The following is a 14,126-nucleotide window of genomic DNA, read 5'->3' on the forward strand; positions in this document are numbered from 1 at the left end:
AGATAAAAAGTGAAGTGCCTCTTTGCAGTCTACACAGAAAATGAGACTTTAAAACCAGTGACTTTTCTTTCTTTATCCCCTTAGGTGACAGAGAGCAGTGAATAAATGAATATAAACATCAAATAACCCTAGAATGAGGATTCAAGCAGGACTGACTCTGTAATGCCATACTTTCACAATCACTAAGCTGTCAGAAATTGGCACTGCTTCTGTAAAAGAAGCCATTTTTTGCTCTGCACACAGACTGTGTGCAGACATGCAATCACAATGATTTTGACCCCAAACAGGTCCTGGGCTCTTGTTGACTGACACAAATACCTACAGAGCCATGGAGCCAAAAACACAAAGCCAGAGAAGAAAAAGGAGGAGTATGACCATTTCTTTCAACAGCAACATAGCTTAAAAGTGATTGGAAAATTACCGTACTAGTTCCACTGTCTTCTTGCAATATCTATAGCGCTCTCTTAGATCTCTATAACCAAAGGAGGGAAATGTCATTAAAGGTGTCTGTCTAGTAATAAAGTATCTTGGAGGCTACATTCTCCAGGGCAACTTCTTCTCTGCTTTATGGTGGGGGGATGCTGAGGGTGCGGATCCCCTCTGACAAGATATAACCGAACGGTAGTCTTCTCTTCACAGGAATGACAAAGTTAACTAATTTTTCATTTCCTATTGGAACCCTGGAAATAATGATTCCTTATTCTTGACTTGGTACGAAAAAGGTAAGAGAAACTGTTGTTTCTGTATTCTAGTTTAAATATTTTTGTCAAAGATGACAGACTGTAACTGATTTTGTAACTATATGTAACAGCTATGATTTTCACCTTTCAGTATTAAGAACAATTTTTCTTGGCTGGAAAACTATGAAGCAAACAGACGTGACATTTAAGAACATACTTGCCTTTTGCCTTTGTAATCTGTCACAGCCTTCAAATTATGGTAGTAAAATAAAGAATGATAGCCAGATGGAGTTTGGTATTTATTTTTACAGACTACATATGGAGCAAAATGGAAAATACATTGCTAAATAAATATAGATTGCTAAACTTAATCATTAGCATACTGCAATAAAATGTGTATTTGTGTGAACAGAATCCAGATCTTAACACACAATCCAGATCTTAAAACACATATATATAAAAGGATTGAATATCTCATCTTGGGACTTACCACCTATTTAATATGACAGCTTGATGTTCATGACCACCTTGCCAGAATTTAGACAGAATTACCCCAAAACTCCTGGTCAAAAGGATTAAATAGTGAGGCTTCAGTCTAGGTTATACTTTTGAGCCATGCTGTAAAAGTTGATGAATGAAAGGAGCTACCCATTTAACCCAGTTATAGTCAGTGAGAACCTACTTTAAAACCTTTTAGGTTTGATTTCCCTTACACCTCAAAATAACTTTAGAGTTGTCAAAACTGCATCCAAGACATTTTTGAAAGCCCTAGTAACAAGACCCTTGGACTGCGGTCTAGCTGGGAATATAGTTTTCATTGAATATGCCCTTGAATATATCTAAACAACTTTTTGTGGAAGGGATGCAGCAGGAAGTGGGAAAACTCCTGTTGCCTTAAGATTTGATTTTTCTGTATCTTTGGTCATCCAACTATTCAAGAGTGCAACTTAGAAAATGACTTTTTTGATACATCTCTTGTCATCTTTGTATCTTCCAATCGTACTGTCATCCTTTGAAACTTACTCCAGTAACCAGATCTAGACACTTCTTTTTCAAATGAATATATTCACCCTCTTTTTAAGTGGAAAAATTAAGTATTGAGTTGGGTAACACTAAACCATACTGCCAACGCCTTATACAAAAATGTTATCTAGAATGCTGAGTTCCCTAAACCACCCTTTCCTGTTTGAACAATTGTAGATTTTACTAAACACAAAAATGATTCTGCAAATGTAGATTTTAAGAAGTGCTCAGTGAGAAAAATTCAAAATTCCAATTCTCTCCTTCCAGTAAAATGCCCAACTCATCCCTATTAAGTGCTTTATGTTTAGGAGAGAACTCCTTTTTCCTTCCTGGTCCAACTGCTCTGTTTGCAGTGACAATTAAATTATACCAGCTGAAGGGAATGGATGGCCAGAGCACTTTCCTGTAGGTGGAAGAGACAGTTTTGCATCATCTGAAATAGAAAGGAAGCCCCTTTTGTTAAAAAAAAAAAAAAAAAAAGTACAGAATTGGATACTGAGCTAGTCAGTATTGCAACATCCACGTGGTTTTGGGGTTTTTTGTGTGGATCTAGCAATAAGCAATTTGAGCACAGCTTAACAAAAATCAGCAATGAATCCAGAATGGCATATACTGCCTTCCAAATATTAATGTATTTTCCCACGTTTTTAAAATGGAAATGAGATAAAGAGAGAACCACTTAGAGAATTATTTAGCTACTTGATTTTAATAAAATACTGTCACTTCTGATTGTGTATGTCAAGGAAAAAAAAAAAAAATAATCTCCACACAATGGAACTGCAAGTCTACTGTCCACCTCAGTGCTCCTTAAAATTTTGTCTTCTTGTAGCTTTTGTTATCTCTATCCCCTATTTTTCGTATCAGTTTTAAATTTACTGTGATTTTTTAAAGAGTATAGTGTCAAATGTAATAAAAACTTAGCTGCCTGCAAGCGGAGAGGATGCACTCAGAATTTTCTTAATCAAGCACTGAGGCACAGGGTGTTTCAGGCTCGTGTTTTCAAAACCTCCTGTATTTTTTTTTTGGTGTACATTTATCACATTCCCAAGGCAGCGGCACAATTAAGGAGGGGCAGGAGGGGCAAGTCACTGAAAGAGCAGAGAGATTTCAAGAAGAATTGCAAATATTTATGATTTAGATCAACAAATCCTGATGGTAAAGAACAAATCAACAACTGTTTCTCATGCTGCCAATATATATTTATTGTCATTCTGGAAATAGGTCACCATGTATATATCAGGACTTCAGACTAAAAACGTATTGGGATTATGAACTCTTAGCATATGCCAGTTGGAAATTAAATGACTGAACATAAAGCTGACCTTTAGAAGATCTTCAGTTGGTTTATTTTTGTTTCATCCCCCCCTATTTTTTTTTTAAATTAAAAGCTGAACATCTTTCCCTCCCCCTCCATTTCAACCTCAGAAAAATAAATGATCATCCAAATGCAGCTTTTCCTAGTTTTACTAATGATCTGCTGGCAATCTCAGAACATTTATAGTGTTGATTCTACAAGTTCAGAAGGAAGCTAGCCTTTGCAAACCATGTTCTTCCTCCACTTTACCTGGCTACTGAGTCCATCTTTAAGGACTAGACTAAAGCAGATTAAAGATTTGCTTATATTAGACAATTGCAGTTACACTATTATGAGGCAAACCTTCAACACATGCACTTTGCTGTTCCAGAACAAGCTACATCAGTGCAAGATCTGAGAGTCTGTGCAAAAGAAGCCACAGTGCTACAAATTCTTGAAATAATTTTCCTCTCCGTCTCACATGTATTGACTAACAAACATCTTCCTCCCAATAATTTCACCAATCCCAAATACTACCCAAAAGAAAGAGAAAGATGAAGATATTTCATGCTTTTACACAAAACACAAACAACCCCCTACTTGGGAAAAAAAAAAAAAATAGTAATCACCCAAATCCAGTCCCCCACCCAAAAAAAAACGGGTCAAAACTATTTGTTCCCCACCCTCCCAACCCTCTTTTAGCTTTAGTATGTCACCATTAAAACAAATGCATACAACTTACTGTACAAATATGAAGCTGCAAGCATTCAAGTTACAGAACATTCTGAAAATATTTCAAGCATAAAAAGTACACTTGATAATTGCAAAAATAAAGTTTCACTTTTCTTTAAAAAACATTTTGATCAGAGCTCAAGCAAAACAAACATTTAACAATTCCTACTTCAACTTCATAAGAACACCACCTCCAGAAGTTAAAAACAAAACCCTCAGATTTGTGGTGATAAAGTAACTGACCACGTCTTTTAATGAAGGGAAATGGTATATACAACAATGGCACAGAACCTTAAGCATCAACAATGTATTTCAGCCAAAAGTAAGTCTACAAGTGATCTGAGTCATCTTAGCATCAAATGGTACAAAGAACCAGAATCCGCTAGGAACGGACATTAAGTTAGACTGGTACAAATGAGAGGAAAGATCCATGACATCAAATAGGCTCAGTTTTTGTCACTGAACTTTTTTTTAGGCTAACGATTTCACTAGTGCAAGACCATATGTTTACCTGATTAAATGAAAACTGATAAATGTCACAATTTAAGAACACTCATACAAAACTATTTTTTTCTTTTAAAAAAGTGCCACATACCATACTTTTACTAAAAAAGTTACAAACTAATGGAAGACTGTCTGCCTCCATCTTTTGTCAACAAGGAAAGGCCAAAGTGATTCTTTGATCCCAGCTCGAAATGGCGTTCTCTGACCTATCCCCAGCATCTCCAACTTTGAGCAGTCTAGCTGAGCATTCCTCGGACGAAGAGCACCCACAACTGGACAATCAGTAATCTAAAAAATAAACAGAAGAAAAACCCCACCACACCAACAAATTATCAGAAATGACAGAAAAATATTTATTCTTATATGTGCTCATTTAGAAGTTTTCCTTTCCTAGCTTTCTATAAAGGTATGTTTCCCTACTCCCTTTCAACTACTTTGTGGAGGTTTTTTGGTTTCGGGTTGGGGTTTTTTTTGTTTGTTTTATGGTTAACTTCATTCCAACACAAGAGATGTGAGGCAGAGTGACGTGAAGTGTCTTAAGTTAAATTTTTCTCACTCAATTACTGCTCACCATTTATGCGTTTCTATGTTTTATTCCTGTTTTCACTCTATGACTATAATCACAAGATAAAAAATGCTCTAAAATGTTGACAGAACCACGTCTTGATCAATATACTTGAAGAGAAATAGATTTGGGCAGAAAAGAAAAAAATCAGACTAACTTAGTATTCTCCATTCTTTTTCTCTCCATCTTCCAAGCCACATTTCAGTTCCAGCCTTTACTAATTCAGAATCCTTGGAATTCATTTTGGATATAAATAATATCTTATTTACATGCTGTACTCTCAGACCATTACCAGCATATCTTTAAGAGTAGTCTTACTTTTAAGTGTCTATAAAACTGAAGGACAAGTGTTTTAAGCAAAGCAAAAATGATTTTAAGTTCTCTAGTGCATGCATTCAGAAATAAATCCGGACATTGCAAAGTTCTTACAGATAAGCTTTTTTAAAGACAAAAATACAACAAAAAACATGAATTTACTCCTGACTAAGGGGAACTGTTTTGCAAAAATACCATTACACTACAGACTGTGAAACTGGTTGCTGACAATTCTCCTAATTCAGCAGGTCAAAGCAGCTGTTGTTTTCCTGCGTTGAAGTATCAGGCAGCGTCCTGAGCAATACATCTGCTGTGAGAGACATACTCACACAGATCCTCCTGAAGAGGAAGCTTCCTTGTATAGCTAGCATGAGACCTACTGCTTGAAATGGTAAAGCACATCCATCTTTCTACAGGTCAAAAAACATACGACTTACCGGTCTCAAGTGGCTGCTGGGCAGGTTGAAAGCATCTGCAATTGCACACGCCATTTCATACTTGGTCATCTGTTCATTGCCAGACCAGTGAAACGTTCCTTTTACTGATGGGTCCTACAGAAGAAACGGGAAACACAGGTGGAAAAAAAAGCAGGTAGCTAGGTCTCCGACCAATACCCGTGCAAGAATTGTGCAGAATCTTCCAGCAAGATCCTATCCTGAAAGGCATGTTACAGCACCTCACTGACATTCTTGGAACGTCTTGCGCATTTTCAGAGAACACCTGACTAGGGATTGAGACTGAAAACTGGGGTTACATCTATCTGACCTGGCTTTTCACAAACAGCTTATATGCTGTAGAATTAACAGGAGGGTCAGGACTCAGACAACTAACCAAAGTCAAATAGCTGGGGAGGAGGAACTCAACTGTTCTGTACTATTCACTTACTCGAAAACAAATGCGAAAGGCACCAAACGCATTCTGAATGTTAAACTGCACACCATGTACTAGTCCTATCAAACAAATTGATTGTCCCACATCCACCGTATATGCATGGTTCATTTTTTTCAAAGTTATATGTATGAAAAATAAAGGTGGTTGGTCAGTTTTGTTATCTCGCAGAGGTGGTAATCTGAAGGTGCTGGGATGAATAAACATAAAAAAGTATTTAAGTCCACTGGCTTTTTTTTTTTTTTTGCCACCTCAGCGTTCTTAATACAATAAACAAGGGCATCTTTGAGAATTACATTCAATCACCCTGGAATTTCTTTAGTCCAAAATGGCAATTTGTGAAAGGCATATCAGAATAAGTCAAGTATTTGCATTTTTGTCCTGCATACTAGCAGACACATGACAAATTTCAGAAGGTTTTGTCCCATCACTTTTGTTTCAAATATCCACAGAATATCCACGCACTGTCATGTAAAGATACCGTAGTATTACAGCTAGTTCTTCCTTCCCTCCCAGTGTTCCAGAAATGCAAAGAATAATGCAGGTTATGTGCAGTTCTCAGTTGTTCAGAAACAAAGCCAAGAACTCAAACTGGTTTTACCTTGAAAAGGCTTGTTTCTCTAAATTCTTACCTGCATTCTCTTCTCTGCTAGTTGTCTGCAAACAGTCGCTACATCCTTGACATTAGTAGGAAATCTTTGTTGCCAGTGGTCCATGTTGGCAGATTTATTACTGAACTGCACTTTATCAAACATAACAGTCACAGCACTTTCCTCCAGTCTTTCTACCTCTCCGTACAAGACAGGAATCCTAAGTACTGCAGCATCTAAAAGAAAGATTATTTTCATAAGTATTAGCATTGTTATGAACAGGCACGGATGCTCTAGCATAACCTGAAAGGTGTTCTGGAAGTGTTAAGAAATATGCTGGTGATATTAAGCATCTACAAATCACAAAGAAAATGCAATTAATATTTTTCCCCTCAGAATATGATTTTAATTTATATCAATTTTACAAGTTTATAAACACTAAGTTTATATAATTTTTTTTTTCTTCATTTATGCCATTGATTTCTATAAAGTTAAGAAGCTTTCATTAACACTGCAAGAGAGAACAGACAGCTTGTTTGGGTTAGAACAAAAATTAAAAAATTAGAAAAACCCAACTGCACTATGCGGTTACTCCAGCACTCCCCATCCTTCCTGGGTAAGAGCAAGAACAAGAATTCCCACCAATCACAAATCACCATATTGAGGCATCGATGACAAAGTTTTTTTGTCCAGCATGCAGAAGCCTCCTGCGTAAAGGAGGATATTATTTACCAGAAAAAAAGACAGGAACCTTGGAATTAATAAAAAGCTTCGCCAATAAGGAACAGGTTCACAGAATACAGTAGTAAGCAATATTAGATGTCAAGATTGCGATTTGAGAAATTAAACTAACAGTAAACACGTGCAAAGAGAAGGATATTTTATGACGGAATACACTGTACCAGTCTATCTCAGTCATGGAGACTCAAAAGGCCTCTTTGAGGGGAAATCCAAGAAGGCTACGACAAATTCATTAGAAGTAATACAGATACTTTTACTTAAAGAAAAAAAGAATAAAATCAGTCCTTAAATTAGAAGTGGAAGTCATCAAATCATTGCAAGTCTTAAAGACCTGTAGGAAAATGTTATAGCTATTAGAAAGACAAAAGAAAAGGCTAACAAACAAATTATTCTCGAAGAAAAATAAACCAAAAGAAGTACCTACACAAGAAAAACAAATACAATTAAAACCCCCACATGACACTTATTTCCTGCTGCTCTAAAAAATAGTTATTTGGTCACTCCACAAATATGTTCTTCCTCTCTTTAAATACTGCTTGCAATATCTCTTTTTTAATATCTTTGGAAGTATTCGTTGTTTGAGAAAAAGGCTGATGCCTTTTGTCCTCAGAGAGCTGAGACTTGGAGAGCGTTACCTTCATTACCAATGGTTCTGAACGCCTACTGAAACTTTTTCATTTTATAAGCATGAATAGCTAACGTAACTTGTATCCTCTCCTAACCAAAGAAAAATGTATTTTTAAAAAATACGCAAAAAAACACATTACTTGGGGAGATTCTTGCATTATACAACAGAAATGGTCAGGGAAGTTCTTCGCTTAGCTGTAGACATTTGATAGACTGAATTCTGCCTTATACAATATTAGCAAATTAGTGGTTGTAAGACTAATGCACGTAAAATATTTACATTTGTATGAAACAATCGAACCGATGTTTTCAAGCATCTTACTTAGCACCATCTCAAAATTCCGCCTGCTACTAATACCACCACTGCAACCCACTCCTGCCTGACAGATCATGCTCAAAAAGGTTATGAAACAGAAGGGAAGCGCTGAGTTGGGGGAAGGATCTAGCAAGATACCCACACATACTTCCATTTGGAGCAGCCTTATCTCCATTACCAACCTAGAAGAGTGAGCAGACAGCACCACAGTCAAATTCAGAGATGGTATTTAAGTACGAGGCGGAGTGAATAACTTTAAATTTAAATTGATTTTTACTTAAAGAAGACTCTTTGTATCGAAGTATTTTTTTGGAAGACTATTTCTTACTAGCAATGAAAAACTTATCCTAAGGCCTATCATTTTCAAATATAGTATGTGTTTACTTACTGAAAGACCATCACACTAATTTATCAATTGTTAATTCTCTGGTTAGACAGAGCAGAATCCCAGTGCAGGCATCATACTGACATATCAGAAGCCTCTGCTGTAAGTGCACCGAGATTGTTTCCTTCAGATTCTGTGAGAAAATAGAAGTGCTTCTTTCTTTATAACCCATGAACAGAAACTGACAGCATACTTACTGGAAACAACCAAACCTCTCTTTTGTACAAGAAGTAAGTTTTAAATGTAAGGGAACATGTTCAGTCCCAAGCTTTTTTCCTTTAAGTAGAATTTTTTTTAAAATTATGTTTGTATATTTTGAATGCCAATTTTCATTAAGAAAAGATTTAAATAAAAAATTTAAAAATGGTTGCTTAAAACCAGAACTATATTACTACCCCTTTGGAACGTGTTACAAGCAGGAATTTGATGTGCGTGGCAAGCTGGGTGGGTAGAAATGAAATGGATGGCCCGATGGCTTATGTAACGAGGGCAAAACAGGAGATCAGCGAGAAAACCTAAAGAGTAACAACAAAAGCCTGTGTTAATTTTATCTGCATTATTATTGAATCGCAAGTCTGTTTTTCCCTTGAAGTAAACATACATTTAGAACAATTGCACTGCATCCCCCTAAATAACAGCAGCTCTGTTATTAAGGGTGGTAAAGCTTGTGCCGTTACAATACATTGATGATGTATTTTATCCTTCCTTAGGAATGGTTGATTCACAGTAGACAAAGGCTTGTGGATGTCCATCAGCAGAGACTAGTAACAAAAACGAAGATTGGAACAAGTAAGAAATAAAGCTTTAGTCAACCTATAAGCAATAGGAATCGTTTATGAGCAAGAAGACTGACTCCTAATCGCGTTCTTTTCTAAGTCTCATTTCCATGGTTTTGCAACTTTACTGCTGACTTATGAGTCTATTGAGCTTATATACAACTAAGTAAAAATAGAAAGCCTCTATTAAAAATGTCTGAGTGTATTCTTACCTTCATTATTTTCCAGGACTGCCTTTTCACCATCCAGTTTGGTTTTACCATATAAATTCAGGGGATTTGGTACATCAGTCTCTTTATAAGGAGGGCTTGTTCCATCAAATACATAGTCTGTACTAATGTAGATCAGGAACGCTCCAACTCCAGCTAGGAAGAAAATGTTTATGCATAGTCTATTTTAATCCATGCCTTGTTTGGACTCCCAATAACTCTTTAAACAAACATCCAAAGAACCTCAGCTTCGAGCCCCATTCATTCCCACTGCTTTGTCTGTTCACTGATCCTTCACAGAGGCACACATGCTACCCCTACAGAAAATGATCGACTGCACACTGATCGCAGAAATGACATTCACCACTTGGAGTGACTTATTTGTATTTATGTTCCTGCATAAATAAATACAGTATTTTAACAAGAAACCAAACCCATTAGATGGTCTCCTTACCTGCCTCTTTTGCTAAATTCCCTGAAGCAGCCACATTGAGCTGAGAAGCAGCATCTGGTCGACTTTCCACAACATCTGGCCTTCTCTCAGCAGCACAATGCACTATAACATGAGGCTGGAAATTAAAGACTAACTTTAAACAACAAACATTGTAAAGAGACTGCAGTGGCACCCTAACTCTAGCGATGAACTCCCTTGGGCAAAAAGGCATTTCACTAAGTGGTGAGATGTAATCAAAGCAGTAATATTATATTTAATTGTGGCATTGTGAGGAGCACGTTTTCCTTGAAGTAAAACAGAACCATGCTGCTTCAAGCTTTCATATTAGAATACCAAAATCAAAAAGATTATTAATTTTGCAATTATGATCTTCAATAGCTTCAATTTTACAGCAAGATCAAAGTTGTTAGACTTTTTCTTTTTAACTCGGTATAATAGTATAAATCTCACACACACAAAATGGTACTTAAAAAAATATTAACCAAACTATTTTTAGATAAGCCATTTACATGCGACTTATTTGATATATGCAGACTGTTAACAAGATATCTAAAGCCATTTAGGCACCCTCCATAAAGTATTTCAGATTTTACATATTCCCCTTGCAAATCAGATTCAAAAACCAGCAAACTTCTTACTGCACGCTAGACATGTGGTTACTGCTGTTGTATTCAAGTATTCTTCAACCGCTTCATATTATTATGTCAATAACTCACATTTATCTCTTTCACCTATCAACGCACGCGTGCTGACACAAGCATCTGTTACCTGCAGCCTGTCTATGGTGATGATAGCAAAGTTCAGAACTCTCTGTATCTGCAGAGCAAAGCTACGCTCCAGATGTGGCAGAAAGGACAGCCATGTCTCTTTTCAGAGCTCTGCCAAAAAGCCCCACTAGCCCCACTAAAGCCACACGAACTCGGTATGAGAACAGCACTGCCAGCTGATCCCTCGATGTATAAAGTACCCGATCCGTCTACTTCATGTTCCAGAAACTTACCTGAAAGTCGTGGATGATGTCATGAACTGCAACAGAGTCCAGAAGATTAATCTGTTCAAATCTAGGCTGAGCTCTCCTGTATCCACAGCCAACTGCATTCCAATTATTTTCATTGAATTCTTTAAACACAGCTCTGCCAAGAAGTCCCGTAGCACCAGTAATCAAAACTCGCCTGCTAGGAATATCAACATCTTCCTGGGGAAATAAGAACAGGAAAAGTTTTCTTTATGCTGTTATTTATTGCTGTTTTTTCTTAAGAAGTATGCACCACTGCCGTTTGCAGAAGCTCCTGCTGCTGCCTCACAGCTGTCCACACACAGACAAATGAACACATATTAACATACTGTCTTAGCAACTAATTTTGAATATCACTACTTAAATGCACAGCTTTGAGCTTTAAAACACAGCATCCCATTTCCTTTTGCTTTATGTGATGTTCAATACTGAATAAAAATTAATGTAAATAAAAAAAGAATTGTACTCTGCAGTGTCACTCACATAAAAATATACAATCTTACACTGTAAGATTAAAAAATAGACTTTATGAGATCTAAGATTACTTTGTAGATGCTACCAAATAGAAAATAAGAGTATAATTTGCAGATGTGATGCATTTCAACGTGAAAACCAAGATACAAGTAATTTTTAAGCTTTATATAAAAACTAGAATTCACAAAATCACGATGAACTCAAAAATATCAATTTTAAGGAACGCCCACGAGAACCGGAAGCTTGCGGTAGAACACAGATTTGTAACGTAACGTGACGGCAAAAAAGTCACTGCGGGGCAGCGACTCCAAGTCCGAGCCCTTCCCTCGGCCGTGACGGCACCTACGGCCACGGCGGGCACAGGCAAACCGCCACACGTTCCGCCAGTCACGGCCTGAGGGGCGGGCGCACACGCTGCCGCTGAGGAGAAGCCGTTGCGCGTTTAAGTGACGGTCCGGGGCTGCAGCCGCAGCCGGTACGAGCTGCACCTGTTGTACGTTACCGGGAACGAGCCGCGGCAGCAGCGACGGGCGGAACGGCAGGACCGCGCCGCCTGCGCGACAGGGCCGCTAGGATCGAGCGGGTCAACAGCTAAAGGGGGTTTAACAGACACAACTTCCTGCTACGAAACCAACGTCTCTGCGGTAATGAACGTAAAGATAACACAGGGGAATACGAAACCGCTGGAGCTCTAGAGCGCGCGGGCAGCCCCCAGCAGAGGCAGAGGGCTCCCCGCAGGGCTGCCGGACCAGGCCCCAGCGGACCCGCTCCACCCTGCGCCCGGGCAGAGCCGCCGCCGCCCCGCACCCAGCACAGGGCCCCGTTCGGCGCCACCGCCCGGGAGGGGCGGCCCGGCCCAGGAGCCCCCGCCGACCCTCGTTGCGCACCCGGAGAAAACCGCCCCGCCGCGGGCCGCCGCCGCTCACCTCCACCAGCTCACAGCGCCCCGGCACGAAGCGGATCTTGAGCTCCTTCTCCCGGCCCACCATGGCGGCGGCGCCGGGGCCTGCTGCTGCTCCGCCGGGCGCTGCAGGGGGGCGGACGTGCCGTGCGCCGCGCGGCAGGGCGCGCCCTCATTGGGCCGCGGGGACGCAGGCGCCTCCCGCCGCCGCGCGCTCATTGGCTGAGGTGTGGCGGGGGGCGGGGCCCGAGCGGGGCTTTAAAGGGGCGGCGGCGGCCCGTGGCGGCCGAGGCTCCGCCGGCGGCAGCGCTGCAGAGCCGAGGCTCCGGGCAGCTGCGAGCGACCCGGCCGGCCCCGACAGGGAGAGGCTGAGAGGTGCCGCCTGCCGGAAGGTCACCCGCCAGCGCTTGGTAAAGGAGGTGTGAAAGCCTTGCATAGAACGTGCTTTAGCGCGGACACGCCGCCAGGCAAAATATAAAGTTACCAGCTCAACAGGTGTCAGTTCTCAGAGAAACAGTCCAGACCAATTACAGATTCTCCTTTCCTCATGGAGAGAAGGGAAAAAGTCGCCCTTTGCCCCAAGCTGTGCACTGGCACCTGGGCACTCACTGTGCAGCATTACAAGTTTGCACATTGAAAGCCCCATCTCTCATTTGCATAAAATGAAAGACTATAAAGTGAAACTTTATCATTAGACTGAACTACCTCCTTTGGCTGCTAAGAGATACCGTTAATATATTTCAATGGAAATTACTTCATCTTCCTTTTAGAATGGTAGAAAATAATGTGTATTTTCCAGTTGCCTTTATCTATAGCTTTGTTTAAAAGCAGCTGGTAAATCCCAGGGAGGAGGAGGGGGAGGGACCCTTTGAGAAAGCAATCACTGCTTACAGTACTCACCCTATCCATGTAATTATATACTTACAAGATGACAAAGCTTATTTTTTTATATGCAAGGTTTTGAAGTCACATGAAGGCATCAACAAAGCTCTTTACTGTCATACTTCTGACCCACGCAAGGCCTGTGTGCCTAACATGGTTTTTAACAACAGGATTAAAGTTAAGAAAATGCATAACAAGTAGCAGCTAAGACTTACTTCAGCTACACATTCACATTTACATCTTCACCTGATAAGTTTATTTCAGCTTGGCTTGATTAAAACAGTAATGGGCAGTCAAGGGAGAAGACTAGCTGATACTACAGGGATTAACACACAGCTAAAGAGAAATCAGAAAATCTACTAAAAATTGAATACAATCATATTGTAAGTGACCTTTACTTACGACAAACAACTGACATTTACAGGACAAAAGATATACACGTATAAATCACTTTAGCCAGTTCCTGCCTTTTTGGAATGCGGATGCCCCAGTTTTTCCTTGTAGTAAGCTATGGATATTATATTCCCTTCCATTAACCTTAGAATTCTAGTTCAAAATATCAGTAATTCATAACATGAAATTCAGAAGAAAAATGTGCAAAGAAATTATGAACCATTCAGCAGCGCTGAGGTAACACCCCCGAGCACAGCCACTGTCTCCTCCTGACACTGGAAAGAACCCACAGTTCATCTGAACAAGAACAAGCACCTGGAAACAGAAGTTTTGCCTTCAGGCCTTAGAGCAAGAGGAAAATA

The 14,126-nt window shown here is 39.6% G+C and overlaps 1 protein-coding gene across 1 annotated transcript; it reads right to left on the reverse strand.

The window, feature by feature from the left end:
- Positions 1–966: 966 nt before the first annotated feature.
- On the reverse strand, positions 967–12,671 carry MAT2B (methionine adenosyltransferase 2 non-catalytic beta subunit). The gene is made up of 7 exons (XM_074603977.1): positions 12,515–12,671; positions 11,100–11,294; positions 10,100–10,214; positions 9,649–9,801; positions 6,634–6,827; positions 5,551–5,664; positions 967–4,521 (listed from the first exon to the last, which is right to left on the reverse strand). The coding sequence occupies exons 1-7, from the start codon at positions 12,575–12,577 to the stop codon at positions 4,351–4,353; spliced, it is 1,005 nt and encodes a 334-aa protein (XP_074460078.1). The 5' UTR covers positions 12,578–12,671; the 3' UTR covers positions 967–4,350.
- Between the last annotated feature and the right edge of the window lie 1,455 nt (positions 12,672–14,126).

The sequence above is a fragment of the Larus michahellis genome, chromosome 11 (assembly GCF_964199755.1).
Source record: "Larus michahellis chromosome 11, bLarMic1.1, whole genome shotgun sequence".
In the NCBI taxonomy this organism is placed as follows: domain Eukaryota; kingdom Metazoa; phylum Chordata; class Aves; order Charadriiformes; family Laridae; genus Larus; species Larus michahellis.

What these genes read in the sequence shown, in the direction of transcription:
- MAT2B (XM_074603977.1), bottom strand. Translation starts at nt 12,577, where the DNA reads ATGGTGGGCCGGGAGAAGGAGCTCAAGATCCGCTTCGTGCCGGGGCGC. An exon ending in GAATTTAGCAAAAGAGGCAG is followed by an intron (nt 9,802 to 10,099) that starts GTAAGGAGACCA and finishes TTTTCTTCCTAG; the next exon opens with CTGGAGTTGGAGCGTTCCTG. An exon ending in TAGCAGAGAAGAGAATGCAG is followed by an intron (nt 5,665 to 6,633) that starts GTAAGAATTTAG and finishes TTTCTTCTGTAG; the next exon opens with GACCCATCAGTAAAAGGAAC.